Genomic DNA, 14573 nt, shown 5'->3' with positions numbered 1-14573 from the left:
ATTTGACCAATCGTTCGTTTTCTTATTTATCCATCGATTTGCTTTACTGGTAGCTTAATTATTTTACAAGTGATCAGGCTGTAACACAAATAACAAAAAATTACCCAGAAACTGTTACTTTTTTAATTTTTTCCCTGTTAAACTTTGAACTTTTTCATCAAAAAAAAAAACAAAAAATCTGGAATGATAATTAATTTCTCGGAAACTATCAGGACTATCGAAAAGTGAGGCATAAACGGTTTATGGAGAATTTTATTTACTTTCATTTGCCGTATCGCGTATTACGATTATTCAATCACTCTTTTTTTAAGCTGAATAACGGAAAATTGCAAATATCTCGAAAACGTATCCATACAAAAAAAAATTAACTTGATTTTCGGAATCAGCGAGCGATTCTACATACAAATTGGATAGTGGCGTCTGGGGAACAAAAACAAAAGTCAAATTTGTGATGCAGTGTAATTAAATAATAGAATTTCCTTAGGCCGCCAGCAGATACATAATTTCAACGCAGGTAAGGTTTCAGAATGAGGGTAGGAATGAGGATATTTTTTCGCACTTCTGTCGCAAAAAGGCTCCTTATAAAAGGCATAAGATTTACTTAAAAGGCCAAATAATTATGAAAAATAACCGAAAGTCACAATTACTAAAATGTAGTGCTTTTATCTTAATGTATGTTTTTGTTTTTATTATAGTATGCTAATTAAAAATGTATATTTTAAGCTTGGCATAATTTTTGCCATTATTGCGCATATGTACATACATACATATATGTTTTTCGAAATTATTGTCTTTATTTCTTTTGCCCTAGCTATTGTACGTCGATGCATTATTCTCCATTGATGTCATCATATCTGCAATTTCATCCTGGCGCAATGCCTCTGATGGAGACGGCACCCGTCGTCCACCAAGCGGAAGCAAATCTATATTCTGCACATGCGCACGCACGCTGTGTCCCGGCGGAAGTCCGATATACCATTTTCCAACATTTTTTATAACCGTGGAGTCGCGGTGTCGATGCAACCAATCTCTATCGCGATTCAATTGCAGTATCTTGTGGTTGCTTGTTATTAATGGTGGCAACGATCCAAGGTCATCATCACTGAAATCTAGTGAATCCGATAATGACGTTGAATCGTAGTTGTAAGCACTACCATCACCACCAGAGCCGCCACTACGACTGCTCCCCATTGGGATGCTGGATTTGGAGGAACCGCGTGATGGCGAATAGTTTGGTTCTCGACTGCGGATGCCACTGCGGTCATCGGATGGGATTACATTGCGATTATTGTTTCGATTACTGTCTGGCTTTCCTCGGTTTCGGGGCGAACTGTAATCATACCCGCCATCCAACAAGCCTCCTCTATTTCCCTCATTGCCCGACCCATAGCGAGTTGTCCCGCGATTGCTACTTGCGGAACCCATCCGATCACTTTTTCCTCTATTAACACCGCCACTCTTGGGTACTGAGATCCTATCATCCGAGTTATTATCATTCGATTCATTTTCATTAGATGTACGAACTTTTCCCGAGTTTCCAAAAGTGTTGATGTTATCAACGTCTTTACTCCGACTACCGTCTCCTCCGCCTCTGCTTAACTCACTTCCACCAGCCCCCCGGCCAAAATCACTCGCCAGTTTAAAATCCGTATCGCTCAATCGAAATTCAGCTATAGAGGGATTTATATGCGATCCGGGTCCCATTCTGTTCTTCACTATTCTGTACCCAATGCCAGGACCGGCGATATACTCCACAGTGCGCTGCACACCCGAATCATCTAAATAGGAGTAAGTGCCTCTCACAACGCCATCTGAGCTTCGGCTTTCTGCACGACGGTGGTCAGGACCGGCGGCAATTAATTTATAAGTACCATCAGGCCCACGTTGGGTGGTCATCTTGCCGCGCGTCTTTGGATGAGCCTTATAAAGTGGAGCCGCATATGCCACACTCGCCGGATTGTCTGGTATAGAATTAAAGACCTCGAACCCGGTTCCCGCACCCGCTGCATACCGAACGCTGTGACGTTCGCCAACATCATCTAAGAATGAATAAAGTCCTACAAGTAGATTGGAGAATAAGGAACTGGTTTTTTTCCATAAATGTCGTAAGTTGTCTTACCTCTCACTCGACCACTGGAATCACTATTCTCAGTGCGGGATTGGTCCCCTGAACGGAAGCTGAAACTATACGAAGGATCGTCGTAAGGATCAGCCAAAGGGTCGTCCGGACTGCCTCGTGGATATACGGGATATTGCGCCAAATCCATTTTGCGGTGAATTTTCGGTCCATTAACCCGGAAGCTAAACGCCGAGAATACATTAATTAAGTTCTGGTATTGCGTATAAGTGTTGTTCAAGTGGCGTGTTCGAACATGCATATGAACATATGTATGTAATACATTAAATTACAATTTGTTAACTATGTGAACCAAGGGGTTGTGCACTAAGCTTGGGACCTGTAAAGTAAAAAACAGGTCCAATGAAAAAGCCAAAACAGCTTCAGTTATTTGCCCCCAAACTTTGTCGACCCACCAAATGAAAGTGGGACTACGCTATACGGAGTTGTACTGGGAATGTCCGGGGACTCCATAGGAAAGGTGCCACATCAAATTGCTGGCTTGCTTTAAGGAATATCAGACCGACATCACCACAATAGAGGAAATGCGATGGGCGGGGCATGATTGCGAAAAATTACCGGCGTGGAGCATCGATTACAGCCAGTGTTGCCAGAGAAAAAGACCCTTAAAAACTTAAGTTTTTCCAAATAAAATTTCTCATTTCATTTCATGAATTCACCAATTATGCATAAACGGAACCATTTTTGAATTCATAAAACAAAGAATTCATAAATTCTGTCGCTAAACGTGATTTACAACTGAATTTTTCGGTCCCTAAGCGTCTCAAATATTTGTACACACACACATACATACATACATATAACTGTTGGGTTTTCATGATTTTTTTTTTTTTTGTTGGTGTTTTGCAAGAAATTTATTTCCGCTGATTTTAACTGAGTCGTCTACATATGTATGTGCTCCATTAGGAGAATCTCTTTATAATCTAAGCGGTTGCTTGTGACCACAGAGCTATTGGCATACCTGCGTAGGCCGCTCAAGTCGTTGTGGTTATAAGAAACCTAAACTTTTCATGCGTTGCACATTTCAAAGCTGAGGTGAAGAATAATTAAAACCAAAATCAAAAAAAAAAAAAAAACCAAAACCAAATGTCGAAACCGTCTACTCTCTTGTTGTTGGTTTGAAATTGAACTTTAAAAGATGAAAAACTCGGCGAGACAATGCGCTAAAATTGTGCGATTTTCGCTTCAGCGCACTTCCGCCAGCTTTAACTTAAAAGGGCGAGAGTACCTTAACAAATGCATATATGTATTGGTGTACTTATGTGCATACTAGGGTGTTCGATTATTCGCCTTTTTCCGCCAACCGGTTTTCGAGTTGTTCGAAAAAGGGCAATTTGGAAAAAAAAACCCCCCGTACCCATTTCGAAATTAGGAAAGACCCGGGTAAACTGGCTTTATTTTTTATATAGTAAAACTTACTGTTGCAATACAACCAGCAAACAGGGTTTCCGACATGGCGACTCGCTTTCATGTGATTTCTTTAATCTGATGTTGGCAAAGATAGTAAATAATAGCTGCAGAACTGAACCGCTCAAGAAAAGGTTTAAATTTACTACAAGCGCGTGGCAATTGCTGGCTTATGCTGATGACATCGACATCATCGATCACAAAAATCGCGCAAAGTCTGTTCTACTATTTCCAAGTTGGATACGGAAGGGAAGCGAATGAGTTCGGCGGTGAAGTACCTCCTTCCAGGGCCGTAGCCAGGATTTTTTTCGGGGTGAGCTTGTCAATAGCATTTTCAATCTTGACTATTTATCAAGAACAGAGCTTTTGATTTCTGTGCTAGAATCCCAATTCTTGATAAATAACAAAAAATTTACAAATTATAAAAATTTTTAATTTATCAAGTGCACAGAATAAAAATTTTCTAATTCTACTTCCAATAAAATAAATATTTAGAATTTTAAGATTCTGAATTATAAATAAACTTGATTAACATTCAAAAAAAAACGTCTAAAAATATCAAAAGAAACCCGGTTTTGAAAAATGGAGGCAATCATCCTAATACATACATTATTTATTTATAGCAGACGCCACAACTACGAAACAGGCAATAAAACTCTGCAGTATACATATGTACATTAGGGTGATTCTTAAAAATCTAATGAAAGCATTTTTTCAGTCTCAACCCCTCAATCGGTAGTACCACGGTCGCAGATATCACATATAAATCTTGGTGCCGATTAGAGACTGTTAAGGCGTGGCGCACAGGGGGCAAATTACAGATTCCTTTATTGGAATTAAAAAATTAAAACTATATTTTTTTTTTTCATCTAATACCCAAAACCGATAGTCTCATAGTCGAAGTCGAAAATATCAACTATAAACGTTGGTCCCGATTGAAGACGGTTGAGACGCCTTGCATTAAGGGACCACCCTAATGTACATACATAGAATAAATAGATACATATGTATATGCACACATACATAGATGTGTGTTTTTAATTGAAGACGGATTGATTTGTGTTTGGGGTACATACTACAGACGAGTATGCATACATATCGTCGTTTAAAGTACAAAACCGCGTATCGTCATTCTGCAAAACCACGTGACTGACAGCTCTTGGTTCAATCCTTATCCATTCGTCCTGAAATAAACTAGCCAGAAATGCGATTCCTTTATAAAACAAAAAGAGAACCATTTTGAAATATGAATGCTTTTACGCGGTTTGCATTTTGTTGATACGCCGTTTTGTACTTTAAACGACGATATGTATGATAATTCAAAACAGCGGAAATTTTGAGCTCATAACGCAGAATTACTCACTACATGATGATGCAGATTGTGTAAACATTTCGTTATGAAAATCTGGCATAGGCTCCGCGTCAGAAGGGAAGCTCTCTTGCCTGCATTTTCAGGGTGAATTGGAAGCTTTAAACGCGGCTCCAAAAAAATTACGTTTTTTAAGTTAGTAAATGAGTATTATTATTAATATTACATACATATGTACATATGTGTGTGTGTATATGAAGAGTGGTTTTTTACTAAGTATGTACATACATACATCAGTGTGCTGGCGAATGTTCAGCTTGGAAATAAGATTTAATTTTAATTTTCTGCAATGATACGTCACATTTTTTATGTGATGCGCATTTGTTAATTTTTGGCTATGTTCATATGCCTGTATGCATAAATTTGTATGTATGTATGCATGTGTATTAGCGTGGGCCGAAAATCCGTTTTTTTTAGAATTTTAATTAATTAATTAATCCCAACGGCTTTTTACCCTCCATTCCCGCCCAACCGACACGAGAGGCGCAGTCTGCATGACGTACGGAACCTCTTTTTTTTAGTTTTTTGGTGCCGAGTAGTGGAAACAGGAGTTTGTTAAGTGTCGAGATCTAAAACTATTCAGCTACAGAATCAAATTCATCAGCCAAAAAAATATGGTTCATTATGCTCTAAAAAAACTGTTTGGAAATGTGAAAATTTTTGGTCAATATCCTAGACGCGCCCAAGTCCATCAAAGTTCAAGTATTAAAAAAAAAATTGTTCTTAGCTAACTTCTATTCTCTACATACAAAAAAAGTCGATATACCAAATTATGTAGAACTAATACTTTCGAAGATTATTGCAATTTAAGTAAAAAAAAATGTGTTAATTTATTTATTTCTTAATTTTTATTTTTTTTAACCATATTGAACTTTGATGGACTTGGGCGAGCCTAGGATATTGACCAAAAAATTCCAAATTTCACACAGATTTTTTTTTTAAAGCATAATGAACTATATTTTTGCTATTACCTATCAAAATTCTAAAAAAAAAACGGATTTTCGGCCCACGCTAATGTGTATGTATGTATGTATGTAGCAGTGCGACACTTTAAAAAAACTATTTTATTTTACTTTTTAAAACTTCATATCACTACCTAAGAGTGAAAAGTTGCCGTTAAATCCACTTTTTCTAAAAAATTTTATTTTAATTCCAAAAAGCAAGAACAATTTTCAAACGATCGAATTACCTATTTTATTTCTAACCGCTTTGGTTCAGTGATATGCAAATTTGCCAAGTCCAAAACAGGCACAGAAAATTTGATAAGTCCCAACGAATAAAAAAAACTTTACATTAGAAATATACTTATATATCTAATATGAAGAATTTAGAACTGGTTCGGAACTATCGACAAAATTATGCAACGTTTTCTTTTCTCGAAATAATGTTGCATTTATTCTGTCATACGCCAGGGCTGTGAAGTTTTTATTTATGTTCTTTTCTCAGCATATTGCGTGATCTTTCCCCAAAATGTTGCACTCTAGTAATGTTGCCATATATTTAAGAGGTGACCTTTTTTTTCGAGAAAAGGAAACGCCATAATTTAAACAGATATTTGCTTGGCGGGTTTTTCGCTGAAATACAATTTCCAATTCCTTTAACATCGCCAGTTGTTTGCAAGCAAAGGAGTTTTATCGCGAACTTGTAGTGGGTCTAAATGTACTAGAAGCGCATCGGTTCACATCTAGAGATTTTCCCCACAGGGTTTATGCAGGTATGTATTACATACATATGTGTATCTTTAAAAAAAAGGGATCTCTGAATACTTACCCTCGTGGCCCCGCCGTATAGACAACTTCTTCCACTTGTCCACTAGCAGGATTCCGCGAACCATAACGACCTCGCACTATGTTGTCTGGACCCGCTGAGGCGCTGTGATAGTAGCTACCAATGTCATCGTTGGAGTGTCTGTAGGTGTAGGCGGTTTTGGCGTTGCCGATGATGTACATATGTATATTTGAAAAATTACAAAAAATAGATATTTAATTCTTACACTTATTTAATCTTGATTATTTTTAACTTCCTTTTTTATGAAGAAAATGGCCACGAAAACTCAAAAAAAGCCATGTAAACCTCATAACTGTATATAATCTCCACCGTGAAATTTTTATTTGAAAATTTCAAAAAATGTACTAACGGAAGTGAGATAAGTGGACCCCAAGAATTTCGGTGTTTAAACGATTTGCTTAAATTTATGCAGCATCCATTCTAGAAGTGCTCAGCTAATGTATTTAAATTGACCCGAAAATGTGCTTTAACTTAAATAAATCAGCATATTAAACACTTTAATCAAAATGAGGTTTTTTGTGCGTTAGATTATACATATTATGGTCAAAATTGTTGTCTTTAACGTTAAAGTCGCACGTATATTTCTGTTTATATTTCCGAAGCGTTGTGTAAAAGCCGACAGTTTTTCTCTAATCCCGATAATAAACCTCAGAACCTACTTTTCATGTAGTATATACATACAGCCACTTGTTTCCTATCTTTAAGGATAAATGTGGTTTCAAGTGGTCTTTAACGTTACATTTTTTGGAAGTCTGTTATATATAACGTCACAAGTACGGACAACTTGGCGAATCCTGCAAAGTTAAAAATTAAACTTAAGTTTTTTTAATAATGATCAAGGTTCAAAGAAACCAAAAAAATTTTAACTTTTGGATAATACACGTATATATATTCTCCATTTGCATCGAATGCGAGGCACAGGAGAAATGACCGCGCCCCGCATACATTGTATGTTAATCGGCACTTGTTACTGGATGCTTTAACAAATTACATGATGTAATAATACAGGGGTTATCAGTTGGCAACTTCTCGCTCTAATTCCGCCATATCGACTGCCTTACGTGAAACAGTGTCACTTCTTTAACTATTCTTTGCCCATTAATATAGTTGAATGTTTTTTTATTTTTTCTCAGTATACACACTTTGTTTTCTTAAAAAGGTATTTTATCTTATTTTATTTCATTTCATAACGAATATACTATAAAAAAGCAAATTTTGTTAAGGACAAAAAGTGAAATTTTATATTTTTCCCCCATATGGGGATTCATTTCTTCCCGCTTTTCTTCTCATTCTACTGAGCTAAGGCAGTGTCAAATCGAGCTGTCACAACGGATACAACCTTGTATTATTGCATCATGAATAAATTATATGAAGAGTTGGAGGGCGGGTCATAGAAATATTTTTCTTCAACCGTTCCTCCTTCCCAAAATTTTGACGAACGTATGCGGAATGAAATGCGAACTGATGCGGTAAAAAGAAACAGCTATACTTTCGGATGCAACAAATATTGTATTTCAACTCACATAAATATTGTCAAAATTTTCAAGAAATATTTTTAATAGAAAAGACTCATTTACATAACGATTGGCCTCTTTAAGTTTTCAGGCATAGTACGGAGGGCATTTGTTTAAATTGGGACTTCATTGTGCCAATATGAGTTATAATTTTTTTTTTTTTTTGCTATTTAGACGATAAACAGTTCAGAGTTATATATTTTGGGGTCCTTTTATGGGTCGCGGCCGCTGTGGTGTAGTGGTAAACAGTGCGCGCTCCCACTCCGCAGCGCCTAGGTTCAAGCCCTGGTCAAAGCTGCAGGCAATGGCCAACCCCGAGTGTATTTCTGCCATGAAAAACAGCTCCTCATAAAAATACAATCGCCGTTCGGAGTCGGCGTAAAACTTAGGTCCCTCCCTTTGATGAGACAATATCAAGGCGCACGCCACAAGTCGGAGGTGAAGCTCAGCCAAACACAAGCATATGAGTAAGCGCCTATCTATAATTATTATTTATGGGTCCCCAATGAAAAATATTTCCCTAATCCGTTGTACAAAACTGAGATGAATGTGGTGCAAGCAAATTTTGGGAAAGCGCTCATATCCGCTTTTAATTTTCCTTTTCAATGTTTAACAAATCTTAGGTAAAGTGGTTTGCACATATTTCACTATATCTCTAGCATAGTCTCTAATGTTTTTTTGCTTACTTTGTACCTTATTGTCATTATACGCTGTGATTTTTCAGAGAGAACAAGCAATTTATGATTCTTGTTACGGTCTCATTTCGCTGCTATGTGAAATATATTTTTTCGCACTCGTAGGTTTTCCTTCTAGTAAATAAAGTGTTTTTTAAGCCTTGTATAGAAAAAATGAGAAAGCGCGTTACTTTTCGTGACATTGAGTTTCGGTATACAAAATTTTCAGAGTTCGTTCGCTTTCAAGAAAATTATTTCAGCATTATATAATACAACGAGATTATTTTTAGTGGAATACTTGCTAAGATTGCACAGTTGATTTTGGTATACTTAGTTTGGCTGCTGTGTTTACCAGAATTTTTTAAAGTCTGCTTAGAAATTGTCCACATTTCATTCCGCATAAGTTATTTGCATTAAGAGTTGGGATGAATACTTTCACCACTAAGAAAAGAGCAAAAAAGCCAAAGTTGCAATACTAACCGTGCATGCGTACTCCCCAGTAAAAAAAAAAAATATCCGGTAACTTTCCAGTAACTCAATTTTTGAGATGAAGCCAGTTAGCAAAATATGTTAAAAAAATACACAGACGCTTATATTGCAAGTGGTTACTATTTAATTAAATCATTCAATTTTTGCAGTTTTAACTTTGCAATTACAAAAATGTATTCTGTTCCATATGTAAAATGCAACTGGTGTTTTATCTTTTTTTTCTTTTTTCTTGCAAGTTATTGCGCACGTAGACGCCAAAAGATGATAGGGGTCTGCCCTTAAACTCGTAAAAGGCTCGTAAAGCTCGTAAATTTACGAGTCTCGTAAAAGAACTGCACAAAATATGTTTGACGCTCTATTTACGAGCCCCTCGCAAATACATATACGAGGCAAATTTGATGCGCAAACGACCTCGTAAACTTCAGTGTTGCCGAGGGGCCAAAATTTTTATACCAAAATGTATGATAAAATAATGAAAATAAATTTAAAAAATAATACGCGAATAAAATGAATGAATTTCATTCAGTAACTGTATTGACTTAGGTTTTCATAATTAATTTTCATATTGGGGATATTTCAAAAGTAATTTTTAATCTTATATGTATTACAATGCAACACCTAAAATTATTGCCCTTTTCATAGTCATAGTTACTATATTTCTTACCTTTACTCTTTTTAAAAACTTACATATTACTTGCAGGGCTCTTACACGATATGTATGTATTTGCATATGTAAATGCTACTTTTTTCCATGTACTCCTAAATATGTACCATATATTAGAACGTATCAGATAAGTACCATTTACATAAATAACTTTCCGCGATGATGAATACTGAATACCCAAAGGCCAAGGTGTTTAGTGGATTTCTAAACGGTTAAAAAAAAATAAAAAATTATCGGCAATTTTTGCTGGTAATTCGCAAGGTATAATAAATGTCGTATTGCCATACGTATGCATGTCGCAAAGTTGTTGATGGTTAAAATAATATAAAAAAAAACTTTTTAATGTACAACGCTTTTATAAATGGACTAAAAAGTAGAAAATAATATTTCTCAGTCCCATAGAATTTGTTTTGATAACTTTTGATTTTGAAATTTTAGCAGAAGTCATTATAAACAATCTATGAAATTGAAAATGAAAAACGTGGAGCGCATGCAATAAAAAGCATTCGATTTAATTGACAATAGTCAAACTACATAACGTAGACCTAAGATTTCTACAGCGAAAGTAGAACTTTGAAATCGATTTTAAGCGGTCGTTATTCATATACCCACATACATACATACATATATTACTTTTCATATCAATTCAAGTGTATTACATGCGCTCCACGTTTTTCATTTTCAATTTCATAGATTGTTCATAAGGACAAAAGTTATCAAAACAAATTCTATGGGACTGAGGAATATTATTTTCTACTTTGTAGTCCATTTATAAAAGCGTTGTATATTAAAAAGTTTTTTTTATATTATTTATTTTCTACTTTTTAGTCCTGTCTGAATAAAAGTTTGCAATAGATATTAAAATAATTCAACGATATTAATAGAAAGGTGCTCACACATGCATTTACATACATATGTATGTACATACAAACGAGCACCAATTAATTTTATTTAAAGAAATGGCGTGTCGTCTATTTCCGCTGTAGCAAACGTAGTACATAGGGCGACATCTAGATGTCATCTACCTCGCCCTATTCACTACAGATGTCGCCCTATGCACTAGACTTTTTTATAGGAACTTTTTAAAGCAAAGGTTTTATGGTGTCGGACACACCACATTGAAAGTTTCTGGATCCACAACATTGAAAGTTTCTGGACGCACAACATTGCAAGTTGATAAAAGCGTTGTAAAAAATGCGTACTTGAAACCACAAGCAACTATTTTTGATTAATGTGAAAACTCAGAATATAACCTTTATCGTACCTTGCAAACCGAATTAAAGAGACAAACTTTTAGCCGTTTAAAGCACTTGTGGATTTTGTTCTTTATTTTTTTTTTGAAATTTTTCGTCTTTTGCCTTTCCAAGTCTTAAGAAATTTGGGGATGTTGAGAACTTTTTTTTTATTTTTTTTTTTTGCAGAACTTTTAGGGAATGTTCGGTTTTTCGGGTTTATTTCAGTATTTTTGGGGCTTCTTGAGATTACTAAATAATTTAGTATATTCTCACAAAGTACAGTTTTTGCCCATCACATCGTTGAAAAACATTTGCACAAATTTAACACCACACCGAAATTCATCACAGTTTTCAATTTCATGTTAACTCAAGCCATATTGAAAAGGCAGTATCAGCTGAGCAACTGATTTGATTTTCATTTAATTATTTGGTCTCTAAAATGTCAAATATGTTTAATTTCTCCTCACAAAAATTCTAAATTGCCAAAATCTGTTTGCAAGTGAAACCTTTTTCCATTCAAAACAGGCGATTGAAAAGCTGCTTTTGAAACGTTCACCTAACTTAGCCACACAAACGCTGATTGGGTCTTGCAAAGGATGGATCAACAATGCTTCGGAGAGCAAACAAATTTACTAAGAAAGAAAGTCGCAACAATTTTTATTTTTTTCCAATTTCAACTTTTTTCTGTTTCACATGGCACACTTTGATTTACAAGAGAAAATCGTAACAGTTTTTGAAACTTTAGATACCAGAAGCAACAACAAAACAACACGTAAATGTACATAGTTTTTGCTCTAATGCTACCTACCACCTGTTTAATGTGCCTTGTGTTAACGGAAATTTAAACGAGCATAAAATGATTTAATTCAACAACCGTTAAACCAACACGCTGTCCAAAGGATACATATGTAAGGTGTACATTACTTAAAATTACTTTTCGATATGCCTGGCTACAAATAAAATTTTTTATGAACAGAACTCGATTTAGGCTCTTTTGCGGACTTGACGGATATTTTAATGGCTCTAAATACTCTCGAAGTAAGCTTTCAAACCTCGGGGGATAATTACAAACCCCATGAAAGCATAAAACTATTCCGAAGCATAAAAAAAAAGAACTTTTCCTTTGCGTTTCTGGAATTACCGAAACGAGTATGACCCGTCCTCGTTGATGGTATTTTTTTCAATTTCAGCTCGAACCACTTTGCCAGCAAGGCATAACGCACAGATCAACAAGAATAAATGCGGCAGCATTCCACTGAGTTGCAGCTGAGCGATAGATAAGCTTTGGTTGCGCAAAATCAAATTTGTATGTATCCTTTAGATAAGACTGCCGAAAGAAAGTGATGCGAAAAATATCCACTGACTGCCCAAACAGAAAATGCATAGAACTAACTATGGAACTCGTATGGAGTGGCGCAAAAAGACCAACCGAAAACTTTAAGAACAACACGGCAACTGAGTACTCGGTCAGTTAGAGTCTCTGTATTTAAACGCGGTTACTCATACATACATAAGTGATAAGCATGCAATAGAGGACGGACGGCGAGCGAATAGTGTGCGCTGGCTGGCTGGCCAACTAATGGAAGATGCGAGGCGCTGTTTCACCTGACCACCCACAAAAACAAATAGCGAGCAACCATAAATATTTACTGCTGGTGGTAGCAGGCACTGGAAATTCTTCTGCTCTCTAAGTAATAGCGTTTTTTTTCTGTGGTGGCCTGTACTCGTTGCTTGGATTAGAAGAAAGAGCGGCGATCGGTGGGCTGTTGGGTGGGTCGAATGGTGAGAGAATTTATTCTGATGCTACGATCGACACGCAACTATTTAATACTGATTGTTGCGCTTAGTGGCGGCGATGCTGGCTGGTGTTGTTGCTACTGTACACCGTTGCATTCTTTGTTAGAAATGTTCACATCGCAATGGCACTGGCACTGTTTTTCTTGTTTTTTTTTTGCTTTTCAACCACTTGCGGCTATGTCCACTTGCATGTATGATATGCATATACATACATACATACATACATACGTACATATGTATGTACGTAGATGTGCTTATATTGAAATCCTATCGAAAAGAAAGAAAAAGCTCCTTGCGAAATATTCGGAATCAGGCATCACGAGACTAGAGTGGCAGCTATGGTAGTAGTATTGCTTGACTTAAGCACTTAGAAATGACTGCTTCGAAATGCAGTGGCATTTGGCTTAACAAGTTTGTCAATTATGCTCTGGCGAATAGTTATTTGCCCCGTCAGAAAGCGGTTTGTAGTGCCTAGAGCGCAACCTCAACATCTCCTTGTTTGTGGTTTCCAGTGCACCGAAGCCTCACTCTGGGTCATTGTCTAAGTCATATCCGCAGATGCGGTGACCCGTGGACAGAACAAGAGGCTAACTTCAAACTCAACACTCAAAAATAAAGCTAAACACAGAAAACCTTTGTTAATTTGCAACGAATGAAATTTAAATTGAAGTTTGAGTGCAATTAAATGCAATTACTATTTGCCGGTCGATCCACCCGTGGCTGCCACCACACTTATTCCGCTCCGCATTGCAGTACAGTAATAAAACTAACACTACTGATCTAATGCTGGTATGTTTTAGTTAGCAAAATTTATAAGTACTTTAATATGTATGTATGTGTGTGGATATGCATACATATGTATATGTATTAAGTAGAGAACATACAGCAGATTTTTCGGTCCTGCTGGCAGCTGTTAGAAACATTTACAGCAAAATGGGCAATGCAATGTGACTTTATTATTGTTTTTCTTTGTCTGTCGGTTTTACCTGAAGATTAATTTTAGTAATCTGTTTTTTTTTTTTTTTGAATTAATAATTCTTCTTCGCTCTTTCTTTTAATTGAAATTGCTTATTTGCCACATTTGCATGTTTCTTTGACCGTTAGTGCTCCACTCTTTACAATTTCAAGTACGGCTATTTGCTATTGTTTCCTATCTTCTGGAAATCGGGTTAGTGTACTACTGGCACACACATACTCCAGTAAGCATCTACACAAAGGTGAGCACTGAGGTGTAGCCACTGGAATAGCATACATATCTTAGCAACAAATAAGAGCAGATCAACTTACATACGTATGTATGTATGTATGTATGTACGTATGTTATTGAATATCGATACAGATGCATACGTACATATGTATGTATGTACATATTTATATTGCATGATTGGATGTGGAAATCGCTTTGTTTGGGTAAGGTTAGCTTGATCGAAATCCTGGTGAATCCCTCACATACATATCTATGCATGTATGTATGTTAACCACTACTGGTCCTTTGTTTC

At 36.2% G+C, this 14573-nt stretch overlaps 1 protein-coding gene across 1 annotated transcript; it reads right to left on the bottom strand.

Annotated features, from left to right (window-relative positions):
* Window positions 1-728: 728 nt before the first annotated feature.
* On the bottom strand, window positions 729-12719 carry LOC118747493. Its single transcript, XM_036481544.1, has 4 exons — window positions 12419-12719; window positions 6684-6821; window positions 2120-2301; window positions 729-2057 (listed from the first exon to the last, which is right to left on the bottom strand). The coding sequence occupies exons 1-4, from the start codon at window positions 12526-12528 to the stop codon at window positions 808-810; spliced, it is 1680 nt and encodes a 559-aa protein (XP_036337437.1). The 5' UTR covers window positions 12529-12719; the 3' UTR covers window positions 729-807.
* Window positions 12720-14573: the final 1854 nt, after the last annotated feature.

Source organism: Rhagoletis pomonella, unplaced genomic scaffold (assembly GCF_013731165.1).
Source record: "Rhagoletis pomonella isolate Grant_MI unplaced genomic scaffold, Rhpom_1.0 Rhpom_scaffold_00012, whole genome shotgun sequence".
NCBI lineage: Eukaryota > Metazoa > Arthropoda > Insecta > Diptera > Tephritidae > Rhagoletis > Rhagoletis pomonella.
The sequence above is the reverse complement of the archived record's forward strand: the minus strand, read 5'-3'. Positions and strand labels throughout refer to the sequence as shown.

Bases quoted from the DNA above. Each gene is read 5' to 3' on its own strand.
- LOC118747493 (XM_036481544.1), bottom strand. From the start codon at position 12,528: ATGCTGCCGCATTTATTCTTGTTGATCTGTGCGTTATGCCTTGCTGGC. The intron at 6,822-12,418 runs GTAATTCCAGAA...CTACACCTACAG, and splicing joins GACGGGTCATACTCGTTTCG to ACACTCCAACGATGACATTG. The intron at 2,302-6,683 runs GTAAGTATTCAG...CTCGGCGTTTAG, and splicing joins TATACGGCGGGGCCACGAGG to CTTCCGGGTTAATGGACCGA.